At 27.8% G+C, this 24,029-nt stretch overlaps 1 protein-coding gene across 3 annotated transcripts in view; it reads left to right on the top strand.

Annotated features, from left to right (window-relative positions):
- The window catches only part of Abd-B (Abdominal B), a 279,754-nt gene that overhangs the window by 240,951 nt on the left and 14,774 nt on the right, over positions 1-24,029 (top strand). For all 3 annotated transcript variants that reach the window (XM_014419638.2, XM_014419631.2, XM_014419644.2), the window contains one exon: positions 3,014-3,634. In XM_014419638.2, the coding sequence (XP_014275124.1) occupies positions 3,058-3,634 (577 nt within the window). In that variant the 5' untranslated portion in view covers positions 3,014-3,057. The remainder of the gene's footprint in view (positions 1-3,013; positions 3,635-24,029) is intronic.

Genomic DNA, 24,029 nt, shown 5'->3' with positions numbered 1-24,029 from the left:
TATTGATATTATTTTTTATAATCTTTTTTTTCCGTAGAATTTTGAAAAGAATGATAAATACGCATGTATTCTTAGAATTTAAATATTACATTAAAATCTGTTTTTTCGGAAAGAAAAAAATAAAATATTACTTAGCAGTTTGCTCTGTTAGGTGTGTTTCCAATTTCATATCTGCATTTAAATGTCGAACCTAAAAAGGAAAACGTAATAATGTGAAAGCGACGCAAAGCCAAAAGATGACTTAAACGTTGTGGTGAGTGAACCAATGCAATTATAGGAGTGCACCTATTAGTAAGAGAAACTTGACATTGCATAAGAAAACAATCTTGAATAAAAAAAAAAAAATCATATTTAACAAAAATTATATTTAAATAGAAAGATTTTCTTGTTAACACTTGCTTGAAACATTCTCTAACAATTACAACAGTCATCGATTAAATAAATTACGTTGTTAACTTCATTATATGTCATCATCCAATGATTTAATGTAAAATTCATGCACAAAAATCTTATATTAAAACTAAATTAGTTACCTATAGATCTCATTTTTATTGTTTGTGTTATTCAATTTTACTTCGTGTAGTTAGAGATTTTCATTTTAATTGTATTTTTAATTTAATTTGTTAAGAAAATGTACAATAATATTTAAAATTAAAAGCATTGGCTGACGTGAATTTCCATATTGGTTAAATTTGGCGTAAAAAAAATTTAGTATTTTTTAAAATCAGATCTCATACTATTATTATTATATTATTAAATACCATATTTTTTTTTTTTTTTTTTTTTTTTTTTTTATGATTTGTATGAAATGAATTTTAAACTCTTTCATATACTTACTGATGAAAATTGGGTGAGCACAAGCATATCTTACAAACTTGTTTTGGGACATTTTTATCAGAAAAGGATAAGAAGCTAAAATTTAACTTTTAAGTCCTAACTCAAAGTTACTTTCAACAATTTTTTTTAGCTGTCCTTGAAAAATTATTGTTGACAACCACAGCACTATTTAAGGTACTCCATGTAAAACCACGCCCACGATCTAATAGCGTCATTTAACAAACTAATTGTCAATAACTGTATTCGAAAATTATGGTTATAGGAATACAATTTTTTTTGTAACGTGAAAGAATTTTTTTTTAATGAAATAATGGACAGTTGTGTAGTTTATTTAATTCTGTTCCACTAAAATTTAATTTAAAATTTTCGTAATAAAAAAAACAAAAAAATCTTGTCATTAGAAAGGACGCAGCATGTTCCACAAGGTTTTGAGTTTCGCTGACCGTTTTAATGAAAATAAATTTCAGCTTATCTTCACTTTAAATTTGTTCTAAAACTCTAATGCTTCGTGATGTAACTGTTTAAAAAATATTTATTAAAAAAAAAATGACTTTAACTGTTAACCTTTTCTGGGAGTTCTTTATCATCTAATTCAGCAGATTTATTATGTTCCGCTGATCAATTAAAGAAACGACAAAAAGAATAATTTAAGTAATTCGTGCTATTTTTTAATGTCATCTGCAACTGTAATAAGCCATTTGAAACCCCGTTTTTTTTAAATTTCTAAAGTGTCCTTATACGCACAAGAATAAAAATGTAAAATGGTGAAGGAGCAATGCACAAATAGATACTTGAAATAAGAGTTTTAAAATGGTATTTGCAGTAATGTCCCACCTGTTAGGTTTACATTTTTTCTAGTATGCGGATACGTCTATCTACCAAAGGATTCGTTTGCTATAATTTACTTTATATTGGATATTCTTATTAAATTAACTTTACAAAACTATTGATATTTTCTCTCAACACAGGCTAAATACATCCGTAACTTCGCGTTCTTTTAAAATATATATATATATATATATAATGGGAGTTATGTAAACCAAAATTATTCGTAACCCAACATATTTACCTGTTTCTTTAGTACGATTTTTATAATATTAAATTTTCAAAGTTTTCCTAATTATTTTCTATGTTTTTATTTTTTTCAAGGAAGAATCCAAAAAAATTTCTGTTTAACTATGTTGCAATTCGCAAAGCATACCCGGCCACTAGATATTATTAAACGATGCTAACAAGATTTCACACAAATTGTAGTGTAGGATTCTCAGTGAGTTTAGCACCACCCTTTCCCAACTAATATTAGTCTTTTGATGTCTTCTATTTTGAAAAAAAATTAGATCTCTCTAATAAGGTACCTATCACGTCCATTGTTATTGTCTTTATTTGCAATATTCCAAATATATTTAAATTAATATGATAGGGATAATGAATCGGCCTGTAATCTGACAATATTTACCATAAAGCATTAATGATTAATAATTAAATCTTTGCTCTTTTTTTAATTTTAGTTTTTATTTAATTTTTAAATTTTAATCTTTTTATGAAATAAATTTGATTTTTATTTAAATATATATTTATTGAATAATTATTAAGTTCTATTTTGAGAAATTAGCCTAATCCTCACAAGGAGGTGACATAATGAGGACAATAAGGTGTCGTTTTGGTTATGGCAGGGAAGTGACCTTTCAAAGGGACAAAAGAAGGTTGGGAAGTAGTAAACTAAAGGTGAGTTTTTGTTTACTGACTCGGGGTATTGGGCCTTAGTAAGAGTCGGTAGTAGATTCTTTGATAAAGATACATAGAGTAAATAGTTTAAGTATCAAGCGAATTACTGACATGGCTGTACGGCAGAATTACAAAATCTGTTCGGCAGCGGTTATGTTGATGAGGAGAGAGAGAGCTGGTTGTGGCAACAGTCGCAAGATGTCGCGCGTGTGCCCCTGGCTCCGAGGGGGGGCCGTTCCTGCCAGTCCGCTCCCAGCTCTCCCCCCGATCGGGTGTGCTCAGCCTCTCGACAAAAGATCGTCACGCATGTAGTCTCACGTTCACTAACATCCTCCGGCCTCTATTCTTTTCCCGGTCCTGCGCCTCCCGTTCACCGCATCCGTCAACATTCTCATTCTCGGCGACCTGGCCGAGGGGTGCGCTCCGTTCGACAATGCCGGGGCGACCCCAGCCTGCCTCCGAGACCCGACTGGTCCAGGGGTCGCCTGGTGGTCCATGATGAATGGCAACGTCTACGAGGACCAGCCTGCACTTACACCCATCAAGACATCTCCCAGCTCCACGCCAGTCACCACATCTTCAGCGTCCTCTACATCGCCTGTCACCAGCCAATCAGGACCACTACACATACCAGCCAAAAGACTGGGCTATGAGTGCGTCGAAGGATCGGGTGTCATCCGACACTCTCACCATGGCCACTGGGCCAATTACCCCGCCTCTGGTGAGTATGACCAGTACTCCCAGCCGACGTACTACAACCTGCCGGACGGAAGGGACAGGAAGTCTGGGGGGCTGTTTTGGAGTCCGGCGTCGCAGGACTACAAGTACACGACGTCGGTGACACCAGGTACTTCGACGGACCCCGCTGTGTCGACGTGCCATCAGTTCGGCCAGAATTGGTGCAACTACTCACCGTACACATCGAGGCATCACGTCGAAGCACCGTACCTGCCCAGCGAGGAGCGGAGGGTGGCGATGGTCGAGACTGCCGCGGGGTTCGGCCACGACTCGTACCCTCTGAGGAACTACCCACCGCATGAACCCGTGCCGTCCACCCCGTACCCACCTTCAGGTAAGATTTTCTCTTTTCACACTTGAAAAAAAAAAAAAAAAGGTTCATTGTACCCTTTAACTTCCTTGGCAAGTGACAATGTTTACGACTTTATTGGTGAAACCTCGGAAATGTGATCTTAACTCAGTGAAATAACAGTAAAAGTGATAACAGTAAATAGTAAGCAAAATTAGTATAATATGTGAAAAAACGTTTGTGTTTATCAGTTATAATTATAACAGTCTGGCCAAAAAAAAATTACCAACAAATTTAATAAAATTTAATTTACTTAAAAAAAGTCAATAATTAAAGTAACAAAAAGGAAAAATACTATCCAAAACAGATCATATAAAACTGTAAATTTACATTATGATAAGATACTTGTAGGGAGTATGAGATGCTAAACAAAGTAGCAAAAAGCGCTATTTGACTGGGGATTAGCCGGTTTGGTCTTGACAGGGAAACACGGTAGAAACTCCGACATTATTCAGTCCCCTCTCACCGTTGTGCCTAACTAGTCACTCTCCTATTCTTATTAAAATCGTTCGCTAAATATTTTCTAGACATTACTCCATAATATTATTTGTGATTTATATAAAAATAGTACACTAATTATCGCTTTGTCAATGTTTAAAAATAAACAAGTGGTATATTTTTTATATTGCGCGTTCAAGCATCAAACCATTACAAACAAACAAAAAAAATACATATTTTAAGTAATTTTTTTAAATACTTAATGAAACGAAAATTAAAATATCCCAACTAAAACATTGGTCAAGTGAAACATTTCAACGATAGTGAATCTATCCCAAGTGCTTGCTGTAAGTTTAAAATAGTCTGGTTAAATGTGGCAAACAATAGAGCAAATTTACTATTTACCGTTATCTCGGTCATTAAATTTAATTGTTATATCTCTCATTGTCGACATTAATAGCCCTGATACTAGACAATAGTACATAAAACCTTATCAATCGTCTATGCTCCGAGGTTTCACTAAATCTCATAAACATTTGTTGAAAATAATTTTTCTAAGTGAAAGATTTTGTAGTATTTGTTTAAGTTTCATACTTCCGTACGATATGAATTTCGTGTGGAAGTTTGACTTATAACGACTATATACTTAATTGAAAAGGAAGGTTATAGCGGCTATAAAAAAGTCACAGATAGAGGGAATAAAAAAAAAATAAAGAAACAAAGAAAAAGATTCTAACTCTTTCTCAAGACCAGTTTATTCCATTCATTTCCACCTAGCTATTTGAGTATTTTTTTTTTTTGTGCTGATTTTTTTATAGTGTTGTTTCTATGTATAATTTGATATTTACTAATTCATTTTTAACTTGTTAATATTTACAATACTAGATAAATTCATTTGTTATTTTATTTCATCATGTGTATCTAGTGATTTTTAATGAATTTCATTGGCATTTTTTTTCTGATAGATTACTAAATCTGATTTTATATTTTCTAAATATAGTGATTTGATAAAACATAATTCATTGGAGTAAGTCTTTTAGCTATTATATCAGATTTTATAATTAAATACACTTTCTTATCATGGTACAAAACAATATGTGCTGAAAATATTAAAAATATATATACATTCATATACTGCCCATTTGTGGCCAATAATTATTGGTTTGTTTTGAAATTATATTTGTGTACAACTGCCATCTTCAATTGATTTTTTCTTCATTTATTAATTAATTTTTCTGTGTATTTACTAATTATGTTGATCTTATGTTTTTTTGTTTTTTTTCCAAATACTTCTTATTAAAAGGGTACCGATGAAAATAAAATAAATGGAAAGAAAATGTCGTTACTAATGTACCTGAATTTTTTTTTAAATTTAAACAATGACTACAGATTTATTTGTTTGTATACTTCGTAGCTGTAAATTCCAAAAAAAAAAAAATTGAAATTAAAAAGATGGTTCCCTAAAAATGTGGAAATATGATTGTAATAAAACTTTTTAAAGTCAACAAAAATTCAATTTTTTCCAATGAGTAACAAACCCCTTTTAGCAGGAAGTGATCAACTTTTTTTTAATTATTGATATAAAAGGTGTTTTCAATGTAAGTATTAATTTAAGTTTAGTTTAATCTTAGTTAAAATTAACACAATATAATGTTGAACTTATTGTATTTAAATTGCTATAATAGGTTCTTTTGTAGAATTACAGAAACAAATGTTTTTACAAATACTCGTCTTGCCTTCTTTGTGGCATTATCAGTTCTTGTCCCTTCAAATCAAATTGTATGTTTTTACCTCGAGATTTGTTGTTAACGAACTAAAATGGTTCCATTACGATACCGGGAGGGACCGGTTTTATTTTATTTTTTTCCTTCTACAGATTGACCGATAAATTCCATCCATCGTGGAAGACTGGTTTTCTTCTTCTGAGACCTCCTCGTCGACTAACAGTCTTCGAAACCATAGATCATCGTGAATGTTTCCTTCCCAGCCAGGAAATGCAAATGGGGTCACCCGTTTTGTTATTAGTCCGATGTATGTCGGAAGACATTCATCGGAATAAAAGTCAAAAGGAGTGGGGGATAATAGGAAATTTAAATTTTACTCAGTGCTCGGTTAGATTAAATCTTAAGCTGTCTAGAGATAAGGAGCTTTTGGTTGTTAAAGATGTTATATCTGGGGTTTTTTTCTGTCCGTATATGCATAGTTTCTTTATATATTTTCTTCTTATAAGCTTTAAGAATTTTAATTCACTATTTCTAGTAAAAAAAAAAATAAAGAAATTCCTTAACAGAACTAATGCAACTAATTATGTTCATACATTCATAAAATATATACAAATCGTTTAATAAAAAAATACTCTAAAGAATTTATTATTTATAAATACTCTAAGATTAAAATTATAACCATAAAATATTAGTGATAATAAGATCATATGAATTGTTTTGTTTATTTAATATTTCTTCTACGTTTGACCATATAGGATTCGGTGACAAATCTAGACCGTCATTGATGTAAAAAAAAATCATAAGTTAAAAATTAAGGCAATCACTAGTTAAATAGTAATCTCCTATGTACGTTTTCAATATAACAAAGAAGTTAACCCAAAAACCTAACAAATCCAAGTCTTTGGAAAAAAAATTAAACATGACATATTAAAGCATTAGATAATAAAAACAATGCAAAATATAAAAGCTTAAACCCATAATTATCAACAGCTATAAAAACTGAGCACATCAACATGCATAAAAAATAATAAATTGTACAAAGGAATTGTCTATTTATTTATTTTATTGTACGTCTTATATTTACGTACCTGTTATAAAGAAAACAAATTTACTAAAAGAATTTTTATTTTTAGTATACAGTGTTAAGTACGTTGCTCCTCAGTTGCAGTAGGGATTACAGTATTAACTGATATAAATTAATATTAACTGATATAAAAATAATAGCACTAGTGAAGGAAGGGTATATTACATTGTAGAGCCAGGCTAGACAGCAGAGTATAAAAACAGAAGGCCCGAGAGTTCGCTGTTAATTTATGGGGTCATAAAATCGTCAGTGGGACTTGTAGTCTTTGGACCTACTTCTTCTTGTACGTTTCGTCTTATAGGGCATCCTTTAGCATCGTGTTTTCGATATCCGCGGTTGAGCGATTCCAGATTTACAAGAATTTACCTACAAAGTTCGACTTAAGCAAATAGAATTGTTTAAAACTTTTTTTCACACCCGTTACTTTTTTCTAAAACGTTATTAAACTGAATGCGAATATAAGTTTATGATTTAGTGTAGTTTAATTTTTTTTAAATACTTAATAAAGAGATATATTCATACTACGTGTTGGTCAGCGGAACTAGAAAAAAAAAAATGTTTTTATTTTTCATATTTTAAATTTAATCGAATGTAAAATTTCTAACCAAATGAAAATAATAATGGAAAATTAAATTGACCTGTAGAGTAAAAGTTTTATTATTATTATTAGTCATACAGTGATGTAATTTTCGATTTTTTTCTGATTGTAAACAGAGTACGTACTCATTAACTATTGATACAATAAAAATTAATAAATCTCGTGCTCTTCATTACTTGGGATAAAAAGGGCTCTTAAAGCTAATAACAATTACAATGTAATTTTCTGCTTTAATTTCAGAATGTTCAATTGTTGATCTTAACAAGAACAAGTGGTTAGGGATCTTCTTTTTTTTTTATTTCTTTACATTTACATTAGCAACACAATGGTTATAACTGACTAACAGATATACTTTATATAAAGCGTAAATATTTATGCTTAAAACAAAACATATTTAACTATACATAAGAAACCTAGGGTACAAAAGTTTATTTAGTTCTAGAACCTTTTGCGAAAAAAAAATACTATGATTAAACTGAGCTAAATAAATCGATAAATGAAATTATTTGACACACAGATATATAAACGCTTTAGGGCGTTGAAGGATGAACACTGCGCCAGGACGGATAATGTCCCAGTGATTCACACTCTTCAAAATCAATATCGTCTCGTGAAGCTCAATTTTCTTCGACATAAAGAATAATAAAGTTGCAATACCATTATTGTTCATTTTATTTTTAATTACTTTATAATAGTTCCGGTACTTAGGCACATGTTTTCATTACAATAATAAATGTTATTTTATGGACTCATTTAGATATTTTTAATCAATTATTCAGATATGTCTCAGTTTTTATTTATAAATTCTAACGTTGACGTGGAACAAAGAAAATAGCGTATCTTGCATTTGTCTCACACGCGCGATCTATTCTATTCTCGATAGATAATGTTATCGGGAGGAAAATGTGAAAAATCCGTGTTATATATACGACGGAACGGGAGCCGTCAGGAGAAACTGATTCTTGGAGACTGTTGTTGGACAGTTGCCAGACACGTTGTAAACTGTTGTGAAGGATGGTCTTATCAGATCCGGGGATAGTAGGGTTTCGGTTGGCTTCTTCTCGGTGTATGAACGAATCGCACGTCTGAGCTTTTCGTAATGACGTTGATACGTCGAGAGAATATCTTTTTGTGATAGTACTTATCTTATAAACACTGGTAGAAGGCTAAAATAAATAAACGTGTGATGTTTGTATTTGATAATTAAACAGAAATGTGTTTGTATATATATCGTGATTCCGACGGGCCTACCGAATCGTTCCCGTCGTTACGGAAGAACATCGAGTTCTTTTACCGCCTCTAATCTCAATCCTGGAAAAATTCAAGAAGATCCATAAATCGATTCTAACATCTCTCAAAATTATCTTTATGTAAGAAAAACATAATGATTTGCGAAGCTACCCTCACTAATTATTGACTCTTGAGCACTTTTAAAATTTTTAATTTAATTCTTTTTGTTTTTAATATAGAAACTTTTACACTAGAGTCTTTTACACAGTAATAGGATGTGGTGGTATATCCTTTTCTTGTTGTGGGTTCGCTCCCTCTGTACCCAGATGAGGGTCCATCGCGGTCAATAAGTAGAGGGGGAAACACTTAGTGTGCGTCATTGTAAAGAACCTCTTTGCTATTCATGATGGATGAACTTCCAGGCAGTTACTGTATGATAGCCATATATTTTCACCAGGAAATTAAATCTTAATTGTTTTAAATTTTCAAGCTAAGAACGATTTTCTTGTCGTTTTATTACCAGCGATAACTATGGTGTTAGCTACCTTTATCATATGCTTTTTTATAATCTAAAAAATGATATCGATTAATATTATGGAAAAAAATAATAAAATGATAATAAATAATTTCTATTCATTTCTAATACTAAACAACTATAATAAACATAAAAAATAATAAACACAATTTTTATTTTATATTATTCTTAGTAAGATACAATTTAAAAAATGAGGTTGATGTTACCCAAATTTAGTCAAATATTTTATCAATATTTTTTTAATTATTTTGAAAATAAAATTAATGAAAAAAAAATATCATAAAAGGAGTTAATCTGATCATATTGACTTTTCTTATTTACGTATAATAATTTTTATACGATTAAAATTAAAACCAGTATCAATTTAGAGATCCTCCTACAATAAAAATAAATATTAACATTTTTTATTTTTTTATAAACACGAATTTTAATTCTAGTTTCCTAGCGTAAAATCTGATAAATTAGACCAAAAGTATTGGGCTTCAATTGATCAATACCTTACATTATCACTAGTACTTTTAATATTTTTATCACTTCAACAATAGTCTCAGTAATTTGGATCGTGTAAGGGTTACTTAATATGGACATTTATTTTTATACAATAAAATTATGGAAGATAAATATGAACGGTTTTTTTGATCCGTTCATATTTATCTTCCATAATTTTATTGTATAAAAATAAATGTCCATATTAAGTAACCCTTACACGATCCAAATTACTGAGACTATTGTTGAAGTGATAAATAATAGTTAAATGGCCTTTGAAGTAAATGCTTGATTCTCACAACCGATGAAGTAAAAACCGTTCTTAACACTTGCAGTACGAGTGATGGTATAAATCGAATTATAGTGTATTAGTTAGTTTAATGTTAAATTACTTAATTAAATTAATGTTTAATTAAAATATTTAAAGATGACAAACCCCTACGTTTGTTGTATATTAAAGACATAAAAAATCTAAATATTTTAGTGGATTAATTTTTGAGTATTTATATATTAAAAAAAAAAATGAACAATTGATAGTTTTTACTTTTTAACTATGCATTTAATTTCAATAAATAATTTAAAAATTATTAATAAGTAATTTAAAAAATATTTTATTATCTACTCAGTTAGTTAAATATTTTGTATCGATTTAATTTTTTACATTTGCTAATAATTATTTTAATATTAATATTTAAATAATAGCTAGTAATTATTTTTTTCTCCTTATCTTTACTTATTTGATGGATATATGTCAATTCATTAAAAGAAATTTTCATATTCAATTCAAGTCCACATTTCCATTTCTTTACGTTGGACACTCGTTATTCCCCATTCTCTATCTAGAGTATAACGATTTAAAACTCTATTGAAAATCAATGTCCAAATAACAATTTAAAAAACTGCTGATTATGCACTATTTTTTATTTTAGGATAAAGTAGAACTGGTTAATGGACAAAAAAAGCCCGAAACATTGTTCTAATGTGAAGGAAAATTACAGACGTAATAAACAAAAAGGATATTTCTTCCTTAAGAAGAAAAAAAATAATAAATAACTAACAAAACCCTTTTGAAATATTAAGTGAAAACGTATATATATGTATATACTATTCAATAATTTGTATAGAAAATAATTTTAATATAATATAATTATTATTATAAAAAAAAACTCTGCTTAGAATTTATGTAAGAAAAGTACTGTAAGTTTGATTTATGTTGAAAAAACAATAACCTTCCCGCAAGATATCCTTACTATCTATATAGAACAATTAGATTTACCAAATTGATATCTATATTACTTTTATAGCTGAATAATAAATTACAGATTACGTTTTTATATGACAATTATAGCACATCGTTGGCCTTTTGGATTTAAATAATTGATTTTATAGTGAAAAGTAATAAAGAGTACCATAAAATTCATTTCGTTATTGTAATTAAGTTGTATATTAATTTTACTATCCATTTTTATTAGTAACAGTCTCTCTCAGTGTCATTACTTTTATGAAGTCATTCACTCCTCTATCGGGAACACTATTCCTGGCATAAATAACTACTTACACGCCGGTTAAACAGTTGATTGAAAAACACTACCTGTTAACTTCTTTATAATTGCCTCACTTAAGGATAATAAAATAATTTAAAAAATATTACATTCAATCCGTTTTAATTATATTTGTTATGTACAAAGTAGCTTAATGGATTGCTCACGACACGAGTAGAAAATTTATTCTATATTAAGCAAATTATTTCAATCAAATAAAATTATTTTTAAAAAAAAGTGAGTACGAATCAATTAACAAAAAACATTAGTAGCTAATGATGAATGATTAATTAAAATAAATTTATATTTGAAAATTAATAGTGATAATTTTATTTTATTTTTTTCAAAGTACCACATTAATAATTAAGTAATATAAAAACTTTCGTTAGTGCGCGATAAAATCTGAAATATAGTCGGCGAAACTTACTGATTATCTAGCGTTTGCAAAAGCTATTAATCACAAGAGAGTTGGAAAGCTTAATAGTGACTTTCTCTAAAAATGATTTAATCCAATTATGCAAATGAATATTAACCTCAGGCGATCGTTTATCTTAATTGCTTAATCGATTAATTTTATTGAGATTTAATAAACAATAATTAAAATATTTGTTTTTCATTTTAATTATAAAAACTAACCTTGATTAGGTTCCATTTAATTTTTTTATTGATTTAGAAACTTAATAATAACATCTTAAAAATTTTAAACCTTATCCAAATAATTTCGATCACACTTTAAAACATTAAGTAAAATTAAAAACGTTTTTGATTAGTTTGTGAGAGAGTCCGTGTATTATGATTTAAGCAATTGAAATAAAACCACACTCGTATTCTAGATCTCGTTTATTCTAAAATTGATATTGGATTGGAAGAGTAGCTAGTAAATTTATTAGCAATAATCGTCACATGTTCATATATAAAATGTGCAGGCAAATAATAGAAGCAAAGATTTCCCAATGTATAATGGTGCAAGCTGGACATGATTGTTACCCGTTCTGATTGGTTACTTACGATTCAAGATAGATCGAAATCAAATATTTAAAAAATTATCCCCTTTTCAGTTATATAAAAAGTAATAGGTGCTGCAGGAATGGCTATGTTTAAAAATATATTTAATCCATAGCTCATAAATAAAATACACAACAAAAAGCAAACTACACCAAAAAGTATGCACAATAGAGATCAATCTAGCATTTTCAAAAGTTTATAAAAATAATAAAATGTCCTGTAAATACTTGACTCTAAACGGTGTTTACAAAATAAAATAAAAATTATTTAGTATAAAATGTTAATTTTTTTTTCCAATCTAGCAACTAATAATCATAATAATAAAATCACTCTTTCATGTTAAAATTATTCTGTTTGAATTGGGCATTAAAAAATCATACATAGACGTTTAAGGGAGAAAATTATATCTAAATTGCTTCTGATTTGAAAAATATTTTAATAAATGAAGACAGTAAATCATTACATGATATATCTTTAATTATATTTTATAGTCACCCTACTCTAATAAGCACCCTTTAAAAATCAGTTTTCTTAAGTTGGATAGTATATTTAATAAATTAAGTTATATTTATATATTATATTAATATTTGGAAACAACTATAAACATTTTTTGGAAAACATTAGTAACGAATACAAAAAAATTGAGGGAAGATATTTTTTTATTTAATTGATCATATATATCGTACATTTGCTTGTATTTTTTCTCAAGATATAAAATCTTCGCCTGAATGAAGTGGAAAGGCGTAAAGTGAGTTTTCTCTCCTTTCATACACACTTATGCAGACATTTTCCAGAGCTGTAGTAGGTTGGTGATGAGTGTGAGACGTTGGGGTGAGGGGTTCCTAGCACCTGGCCAATTCACCTGGAACATTTTCTACCTTCGCATGGCCTCCACATTCCATGACTCCTCTTACTATTTCTCGCTTCTCTTGATGTAATCTAAGTTATTATTGAAGAATATATACATACATCTTTATCTACTAAGTTAGATACCTTCTATTATTAATCTCATCGCAAAGTTACTTTACCAAACTTGTATATATATAATATTATTATAATAGTGAAAATAATGATATGTTTACTCATTTGCTAGTAATCTTTCAGAAAATGATATTAAAAGATTTTTCAGTTATAATGGAGATATTCAGTAAAGATTAGAATCTCAAATTTTTTAAGGCCTCTTTATTTTATCTGTGTTTTTAATTGAAATCTACGATGCTCATGCTTAAAAAAAAGAAGCCATTAATTTTTTTTTTTCATTCTAACTGATTAGTGAAGAAATAATTTTTAAAACTTAAAATTTAGAAAACCGTGAATAGTAGGCATAAAGGGTAAAATATGTTATAATGATTGGAGGATGACTCTTAAATCCATTTTATACATCAAATGAAAATTTTCTAAACTTTTATGAATGAGGGAAAGAAAAAAAAAATTAATTTTCACAAATTGTTAATCCCTTAATTCATAAAAGTAACAAAAACATAACTTTCTTCCAATTCTAAAAGTTATAGGATACGATAATAATGTAATCAAATATTTTTATAAAAATAAAAACAATGTATATGTAATTTTACTAAATTACATCAAGAAAATGATTTTTTTTTTTTTAATAATTTTAAATAAATATAAAAAAAAGATTATATCCTATTTCAGGATCATATAGCTACAATATACCTTCTTTGGATATTTTTTATGAACAAATCTTTGTCATTTTTAGTATATTCTACAACATTCTGAACTATTTTCTTATTTGTAAACTCATTCATTCACTTTTTTTATGAGCATTTATCGGAATGAGAAGTCAATGACCTACTATCAATAAATAAACTGTACTAAATTAAGTCTTCTTTGTCAATTAACCTTTCGTTTACTTTTTTTTTATCTTGCTTCAACTTAACAACTTTATAAACTTTATCTTTGATTTTAATTTAGTACAATTTTGGTTTAAATTACAATGATCAGAACATTTTAACGTAATTCTCAATAGGCTAAAAAATAGTTCATCTATTTCTGCACCATCTATTTCTGAATTAGAAATAATTTAATATTTTTTTCTATTCAATATTAGCTATATATTTTATTTATTTTTTTGGCTTTAAATTTAATCATTTAATCGGGATTTTCTTTAGAGTCTAAAATAAGTTATTGTTATCTCACATAAATAGTCATATTTTTTTTTTATCTCACTACTTTTAGTTGATTACTCTACGCTAGCCATTTTCGAAACATAATTTTCGCATTTCAGTTAATTTAGTACATGCTTACTATACTTTTATGTTCTGATTCACTTGATGAAAAATATTGGTTATTTTCTAAAATTATTTTAAGCATAATTTATTAAATTTATGATATTTTTATGTTAAAAAATAATGGAATTAAGTGATCCAACAACCCATTCAATACTCTTGTTAATTTTTGTTTTTAATACGTTAAATTTTTTTGATAATAATATATATGTAGCTGTGACTACCAGAAGTAATTTTATAAATTTTAAATATTACTTAATATGGGAAAATGAAATTGAATTACTTTAGTTTCATGTTGATCATGTCAGAGATAGAAAATTTATTTCTAGTAGTACAAAGTAACTTACAAATTTTGAAATGTATCCCTATCACGTTAATATCCAAAGAATTTAAGATTAAATTTTCAAATATAAACCATATAATTAGATTATATGGTTTATATTTGAAAATTTAATCTTAAATAAAGACATTGTATCATATACAATGTCTTTATTTAAGATTAAATTTTCAAATAAATAATTTTTACAAACAAGGGGCCGGCTTCCCAACACTGAGAAATAACCTCCGACGTCCTAAGATATCTATTTTTTGCAGGCCACTGAGCCCCTTCCTAGCCTCCTGGAGAAAACGGAACGGGTTTATGGCTCTCGGCACCTTTTCACCAGAGGGCCCCAGTTAAAAAAAAAAAAAAAAAAGGAAAAAGTAAGTGAGGAAGGAGAAATTTCAATATTTCCTGTTTTCATTTAAGCCACCAAAGATTGATTTTCCAAAGTTATTTTTTTTTTCTTACAAGTATATATTACATGGTTGTTTTTTGTCAAATTTTTAAGAATCATTCTTCCTAAGCGTAATTATATTGTATTTTACGAAGTTACTAGATACCTATAACTAGATAGATTAGACTATAACTACCACAACAGATTGTTGTATAGTTAGTTGAATACAGTCGTAAATTTTTAATTTGTGAGTTTTGCTAGCAGTAAATAATAAACATATATCAGTAATTATTTACTAAATTATATTGTGGTATAGTTTTTTCTTTAAAAAAAATTTTAAAAAAAGTTTCCACCATTGATCGTTAATTCCTGGTGATGAAACCGAGAACTATCAAGTTGGCAATGCTTGGATCTTTGATGGTTACGTTTTTAGTATTACAAGAAATCCAAACTATTTCAAATTCCGGGACACCGACGTCCATATCAGGAATCTATATGTCAAGAATTTCTGTTCAGTATTATCTGTCCAGTCCAATTATTTAGATTTTTTTGTTTTAACTGTTTCTCTTGATGATTTTCTCTACGAAAAGTTAAGATCCTGGTAAATAATTTACAAAACATATTAATTAGTAAATAAAAAAAAAAAATATTTTTACCGGTCTGAACCAACTGAAAAAAATTATAACGTTCATGATAATTATATTATTATTTAAAAAACATATTAAAATAATTAACATGAATTTCATTAGTGACCTTAAAAAAAAATCGGTATTAATGAAAAAAAAAGTTTTTATAATTGAATAAAAAAAGGAAAATTGATAAAAACGTAAATGGAATAAAAAAACAACCTCTACAACCTATGAAAAGTTAGAGGTTCAATACTGGGTTACCACTACTTTACCCAGTATTGATGATATATATTGATAACAATATTTGTTCCATTGCCTCAACCATCATATTTACAAGAGTATACACCTTACAGAGACTGGGCCCTGAGAAGGATTTCAGTACCGACAAGGTTAACTTAGCTAATTCCACAGAATAAATAATTACCTGACGTAGCCGGATTCGAACTTTGACAATGTACAATAGTAGTAGAGCTTTCAAGATAAAAAAAAAATAAATAAAAAAAAATAGAGAAAATTTTGATCTTAAAATTAACATAAGTTTCATCAATGATCGAAGCACAAAAAAAAAAAAAAAAAAAAAAAAACTAAACCCTAAAATTACTGTAAATGTTAAAAAATACTGAAAGATCGCAATATTAATCCTTTCCCCTTTCACCATATAAAGTTCTTTGATAATATTTTTATAGGGAATTGAAAAGGTAGTGATTGAAAATATGATGTAATACTTTTAATGTTCTGTTCATAAAAGAGGACAACAAAAATTTACAGAAAATTAAGTATTTTGTAAGTTACAATTGTTACCACATTATACTCCTCTAATTACGTTCATTCCTTATGCCTAATGATTGATATGTGTGAAGGATATGAGGAAACTTTGGTTTATACACAACTGTGTATAAAACAAAATAATTGTTTTGTTTTTTAAATTGAATTTTTCAAATAATGAACACGATAATAAAAGATTATTTTATTTGATGGTAATAATTATGTAGTAACTTTGCATATTTTTTATAATGATCAAGTAAATATAAGTTTGAATTATAATGTTTTAAAAAAAAAATCTTCTACAATAAAAATTTAAATACAATATAAGCAAGCCTCGAGATCTTTTAATGAATATATTTTATTGGAGTAATGCAATGGATAGTTTCTTCGCCAGTCTGTTATTTCATTAAACATTTAATGAAAGTTTAAATATTTAAAATCATTCACATTCATTTATATTTTAAAACTTTTATGCAGTCATAAATTTCAACATATAACAGAGAGAAACAATTGTGGCATGTGAATAGGTCATACTCTCCTCACGCACTCTCACCTGATCAGAAAACTTCCATCTCCAACGTGCAAATATTGTCAGTACATTCTTACGATTAAACATATATTTGAATAATGTACTCACTATTTGCCAATAATAAACAGGATAGGACTGACTCCAAATTTATCAGAAGCTCTTACAGATGAGGAAGCTAAAATTACACTAGTATTTGAATTTTTAAAAGCACATCGCCTTCTTTATAAATTATAACTCCTCTTTGATTTTTTTATTTATTTATCTTTTATATTTTTTTTTATTTATTTTTTTTTTACTTTTATCATGCCATAGGCGTTGATGACCAGAGGGTTAAACGCCTTTAAGCAACAATCAACAACAACAACAAATTATGGCATGTTATTATACATTTTTATCGATTCGGATGAGATTCTCTGTATTTTGTTTGTTTTGATCTTTAAATTTGATAGGTTATTACAAATTTTATTACAAAAAGTTATGTTTTCTAGAAAATATTTGTAACTTTAGAAGAAAGCAAGATTCTCGGAATAACCTCCCAGGAATCGGCACGAGTATCAATGAAAGTAACTTAATTTATAGCATGCTCAAATTATTAAAAGAAAAAAGAAGGAAAAAAAAACTGTTCCGAAATCCGTTAAATAGCCATTTGACCTGGTTCTCACTCGATAAATCAGCATCTTAGAATCTGGATTTGCCCGATCGGGCATTTACATGTTAAACAAGACACCGCTTCCAGCATCCGATTTACATTCTAATATATCCCTGATGATCTCAGAAACAAAAATGTTCGGACGAATCAATATCCGTCGATACAGAGATTTCAATTTAGTTCTTTCTGTTTCTGATCTTTCTGATATTACAAAACACGTTTGACGTAGGGATGGATATCGAAAACTATATTAAAAAAAAAATGTTCAAAAATTCAATGAAATATCAATATCGGTATTATAGAAATATTGAAATTTTGTCTTAGATATTAGATATAAAAATTTGGTTCTCGATACTACTGTTTAAATATTTTAAAACAATTAATTTCAAAATAATTATTTTTATTGAAATTTAATTGGAAGTCTATTTATATTCAAGTATATAATAGCAAATCTTCATAGTTTAAATCTTTCTTTTATTATCTTTAAGGTTATATGATCAATCCAGAAGTTAGATATATTAATGTTTAATAACATAAATCAGTTTAATGATAATTGTTCAGTAGTGGTGCAAATAAAACTTAAAACAATGTTTAATAGAAACATATCATGCCCTAAAATTAATTAATAAATTAAAGATCCTCAAAATGTAAGATGATAATATTAACAGCAATATTACTTCAAATAACGAATAAATAAATAATCGATTGAGAAAACAAATTATTCAATATATCAGCATAAAAAATTAATATAAATTAATAAATAATTCGAGATTCCACCCTAATTTCCTAATAATATATTGGGACCAAATACACCGAAATATCGGTTTGCTGATGAATCCAACTACTATTTCCATCTGTTTTTAAATACCGATGTAAAATATAACGATACTTTTTTAAATATTTATATCCCTGGTTCCGATCTTATCAGTCCTTCTGCAGTATTGTTTTGGAATTTAACAACATTTCCTCTATGAAAGATGTTCATTCAAACTTATTCATACTATGGTTGGCAGGTGCCAATACATTTACAAGTTTATGGAGAGAGAAAAAAAACAAAATATGATTTCAGATAAATAATAAATGAAACGGAAATAAATAATAATTATGTATTTATTACGGAATAGTAAATACAGCCTAAACTTCCTAAGATATTATTCAAAGCCTAATTTCTAATATACCCCTAACTGTCCTAAAATAAATTAGATTTTTTTTTTCCAAATATGTTGTACGTTGTAAGAAAAATAAATTAATCTCCTTGACAATTTGTTTGTTAACTTTTAAGGCCACGGTTTGTAAGGCAAGTTAGGTGACAAATTTGTTAATAGCTTTGCACGTATCTAAAACAATTATTACGTTCCGCTAAAGTTTTGTTTTTTATAAAAGCCAATGACAATCGAGCTTTAAACATGGTCTTCTAAACAGAAAAATCGATTTACACTAAACATCGATTAATCACGCGCGACTACTTGTGCGATAGCTTGAAGAAATTATCATGGTTATTATCAGCTATGAAGTCACCGGTTTGAATGGAAGTCTGTGCTCGTGCGATAAATTGGTTTTCCTCCAGAGATTCTAGGGAAGAAATAAATTCAAGACAAGACAAGAGATTTTTATTTCAATTATATTTAATATTTTTGTTAATTCTTTTTTAGCTGATTTATTTTATGGTGCGTCAGTGGCGTATCACTATTGCAACAGTTCTTACAAAAAAAAAAAAACATAATCACAATAGTTACAACAGATAATCATAAAAAGTAATAGTTAACTAAATAAATTTAGAAGTAATAGTAACAAAATAAATTTAAAAGTAATAATTAAATATAAAAAACATAAATAAAATCATATCATAGTATCTTTCATATATTTATATGATTATAATAAATTACAATATATGACACAATAAGAGATAAAATTATAAAAATTGAGTTATCGTTTAATTTTTGCAGGTTTTCAATTATAATTATGACAATATTCAATTTTATATTAAATATTAATCAGCTATTTTTGGCAATATTTTAGTCGGAAAAGTATTTTAGTTTCTATGTACTAACGATAATTTTCTCTTTATTAATGCATAATATCTCAAGAAATATTATTAAAAAAATTAATTTATGGCACGTGCTAAAGTCATAGTTTTATTAGTAATGTGACTTGATTTTCTATGACGACTTTCCCATAATAACAACGACCTGTTATTCATTAACGGATTCTCCATCAAAGTACTTACTGAGGGTGTACTGTTTCTTGATTAATGTCAGACTCACTCGTTGAAGGGTCTGGTGCTCACTTTATAGAGGCTCACTTTAGTTAGGATTTATGGATCCCAGAAAGGATTAAATAGAAATGTTCTTCAAAGACTGTCTTGAATTCACATAAAATTAGTGCAGTTCTTTACTAACCGATTCTGAGCAACAACATAATTTATAATTTGAATGAAAATATAAAAAGCATTGATTAACTGAAACAATCAATGATTATATATGACGCGATTGGGTGAGCGTTTCCAGTGAGCCTGTTCCAGTGAGTTCAGAACGATGTAGGTTCGATTCTCAACTGAGTTTCGAGAATAAATCTTGACCATTTTGAGACATGCATAAGACTTAGATGGAAGCCTTAAATCTCTGAATATATAATAGAAGAAATAATCATTTATAGTTATAAATCCGTCGAAAAGGGGATCATACATGTCTTAAATATGTTACCTTCATTCATTATCCTGTAATATAATTTCGGTGTCATTCTTTCTGAAAATTAATATTTCTTATTATTTATTTTGGACGGATTCTTAGGTTTTGAGTTTCCTCAACACGATATTTTCCAAGGTCAGCAAGATAAGACGACTGCCTCGAAACAGTCGCTATGTTTTCACAACATAGTTATGAATTTAAATCAACTGAATTAAAAATAAATTAAGATGACATAACAAATAAATTATAACTCATTACCATTCAAGTCATCTCCGGTATTTTAAAACGCAATACAATTTTTAAAACGGTAAATTAAAACATTTTTGGCCATATGATTAGCTTTTCGTGATAATCAATTGAAATGAGAAGACACTTTTATTAAAAATTAATTAATTTCAACCTTTATTTATAACTAAAGAAAAAGTCTCGAATATAATTAATACCCAAAGGAATAAAATCATTGAATGAAAATCTTACATAGTTTCATAGCCATTAAAAACAAAGATAATGACATAGTGAATTATTTTTTATTTATTAAATTTATAATCGATTCAATGAGCCTCTTGCTGTCAATTATGGGAATTCTAATAATTAGAAGCTATAATAAACAGAATAAAAATAAAATTTCCTAGAGTTAAAACGTTAAAATGTTAAATCTGTAAATGGTAAATTATCAATGCGCCCCTTACCTCAATTATACAACATATGGCATCTAAAACTGTAACAAAATAAATAAAATATATAGTATTTTATTAGTTTTAAACGATTAAACATAAACAAACAGTTAGCTTATTACATAAAAATCATTTAAGAATTATACTTAATTTTAAGTTATTGTCATTCAATAAATGATCAATTTGAAGTTTCAAATCCAAATCCAAAGCTTTTCAAACTACATTTTCAATTAGTTATTATACGATATATAGGCGGTTTCAAGTAAAATAAATTTAAAAAAACTAATTCGATTTTGTTCTTCACTTTATATTTTGTTAGTTTAGAAATGCAGTACACACCATCCCTATGGTCCGGAAAAATCATCAACCCGATCTTGACACTATTAGATATATATTTCATTTTAGAGAGTTCTTGTCTCAACCATCCTGCGGTAGGTTTCTAGGTATTTATAATATATTACTTCAACAATTCTTTTATCTCTGTGAAAGATAGTTCTATGGATTTATTTATTTTTAAATGGTATAAAGATTTTTACGGACATCAGTTGGAGCAACAGTATGATACACATAGTATGATCTTGGGGGCAGGTTTTTATAAATGTAGTAAGGATTAACTTAACTTTAATGGTGTACCTCATAACAAATACAAATTTAAATATATTTATAAAGTTTAAAATGATCGAACTTCAAAATAATAACATTAAGCTATTAACAATATACAACTTAATCCCTTAAGATTAGAATTTATTTCCAAATGGATCTGCGTTTATAAAGTGTCTTGATAAATAAAAAAAATAAATAATTTAGATTAAACAAATTTAACTAAAAAATGATTCATGGACTATCTGAAAGATATGAAGATAAATTTAAGGATTTATTAATAAATTACAATTTTATAAAATTGACAATTACAATTTTGTATTATTATTGAACTCCATGAACCGTAAAGAACAACAAATAAATCATTAAGAACATATAAGTACATTACTGAAGTCTCAATTCTGCTATCCATGCATGAATAAATTCCTCTTAATAGGCCTTGTAAATGTTTTCCCTGTCCAATGCATATTGGATTGCTATGCAGTTGGGCTTCTTATGTCTCTATGTTAATCAGAATGAGCTTCCTCTGGCTAAGCCGTTTTAAAGTAAGCCTGATGTTTATGTATATTTGTTAATTTACTTGTCAAACATCGGTACAAGTAATCCCCCGATACTCTATAGTATCCAGGACAGAATAATTATGAGTACTAATTTGTTTAACAAAATATCATGATTAATGGATATTTTCATCATATCATTAAAATATGATGAAAATAAATCATTTTTGTTTATTTTTAATGATCATTTCAAACCATGTTATAGACAACAAGTTATAGAGGTAAAATATTGCACTCAAACCAAATATACAAACAATTAAATTAAAAAAGAAAATAGCATAATCACTCATATTACTCTATAATCACTAAAACAATCTTTCAGAAAATAAATTCAAAAACATTTTTATTTGTATTAAAACTTATTATTCTTTAAAAATATAAATAAAAAATACACTATTATGAATCAAATTTGATAGAAATAAATGCAAAAATTAGTTATAATATAAAATAAAGTTCACTGAATTCTATTTAACCTACAAGTTTTATGTAATGTTGAGAAAAAAGTTATTAAAAAAATTAGCCTATAGCAAGTTAATTCACTACATGAAAATTAAATTTTCAAAATTTATAAATTTAGCTCAGTGAGAAAATAATTCTCAGCTTTTTAACGCTGCTCAGTAATTATTTTTTTTTTTTTTTAGAAAATGTATCTTTGTTATACTAAAAGTTAAATAAGGACGGGGAAACATCGAAACTATCGAAAATTAATTTTTTTTCTTTAAATAACTAAACTAGAAAAAAAATAAATACATCTAAAGTTAAGATATTTACTATAATCTTTGTATCTTTTAATTAACGTATTTAATGACGTGTTGAGTTTTAATCAATTAATGAAAATTATAAATCAATTGATTGCACTTTGTTTTTATTAGGCTGTAATAAAAATGATTTAAAGGAATCGTCCCGTCTGTTTGGAATGTTACTTGGTTATAAATTGCCTCACTTAATGTCATCACTCCAATAAAAATGTTATGATTGTAATTTATGAAAATGCAGTGAAACATCGTATGCGGTGGTATTTAACAGAGTATTTATTACATTTTTTTGTTTTCAAATACTATTTCTAATTAATGTGGGAGAATTATTTAATTTAAATTTGTATGTATATATACATGTTTAACATTAAGGAAAGAGTTTAACTGAGCAGAACCCCGTTTAACCGGCTTTCCAGGTGATAAACATTATATTATGCTGAGAAAGCATTATTTAATTCTGAAAAACAAAACAAAATAACAGATTTTGTGATTACCATTAAAAACAAACATAAAATCATATATCACAAGAATTTTTTTATTTTAAATGATATAAATTGGTCCAATAAATTTTTCGTCATATAACATATATCATACTTAATATCAACGATATATAAGGTTTTATCTTTAATTTTAATTTTCTGTTTACTTAGTATATAAGTTAAATTAATATTATAATGTTTCTTTTACACAGTATGGGTTAACCTGCTCCCCCACTTAATCGGCGGTGTCCTTGTCCCTACTAGAACGGATCATATTTATAAAAGGCAATTCCTAGAGTAAGAAATCCAACGACGGATTTCCATGATGTCTTGGACATTGATATGATCTGGCAGGTGAGGTGTTGAAGTAAGACGGGATACAGGACACACCAGGATAAAGATCTGACACAGAAAGGTCCTGCTGGGCGAGACGATCCCCGAGTTTTTGTCATA

This window comes from Halyomorpha halys, unplaced genomic scaffold, assembly GCF_000696795.3.
Source record: "Halyomorpha halys isolate HHAL.00 unplaced genomic scaffold, Hhal_1.1 Scaffold15.1, whole genome shotgun sequence".
Lineage (NCBI taxonomy): Eukaryota > Metazoa > Arthropoda > Insecta > Hemiptera > Pentatomidae > Halyomorpha > Halyomorpha halys.
Note: the sequence above shows the minus strand (reverse complement) of the source record. Positions and strands in the feature narration are given on the sequence as shown.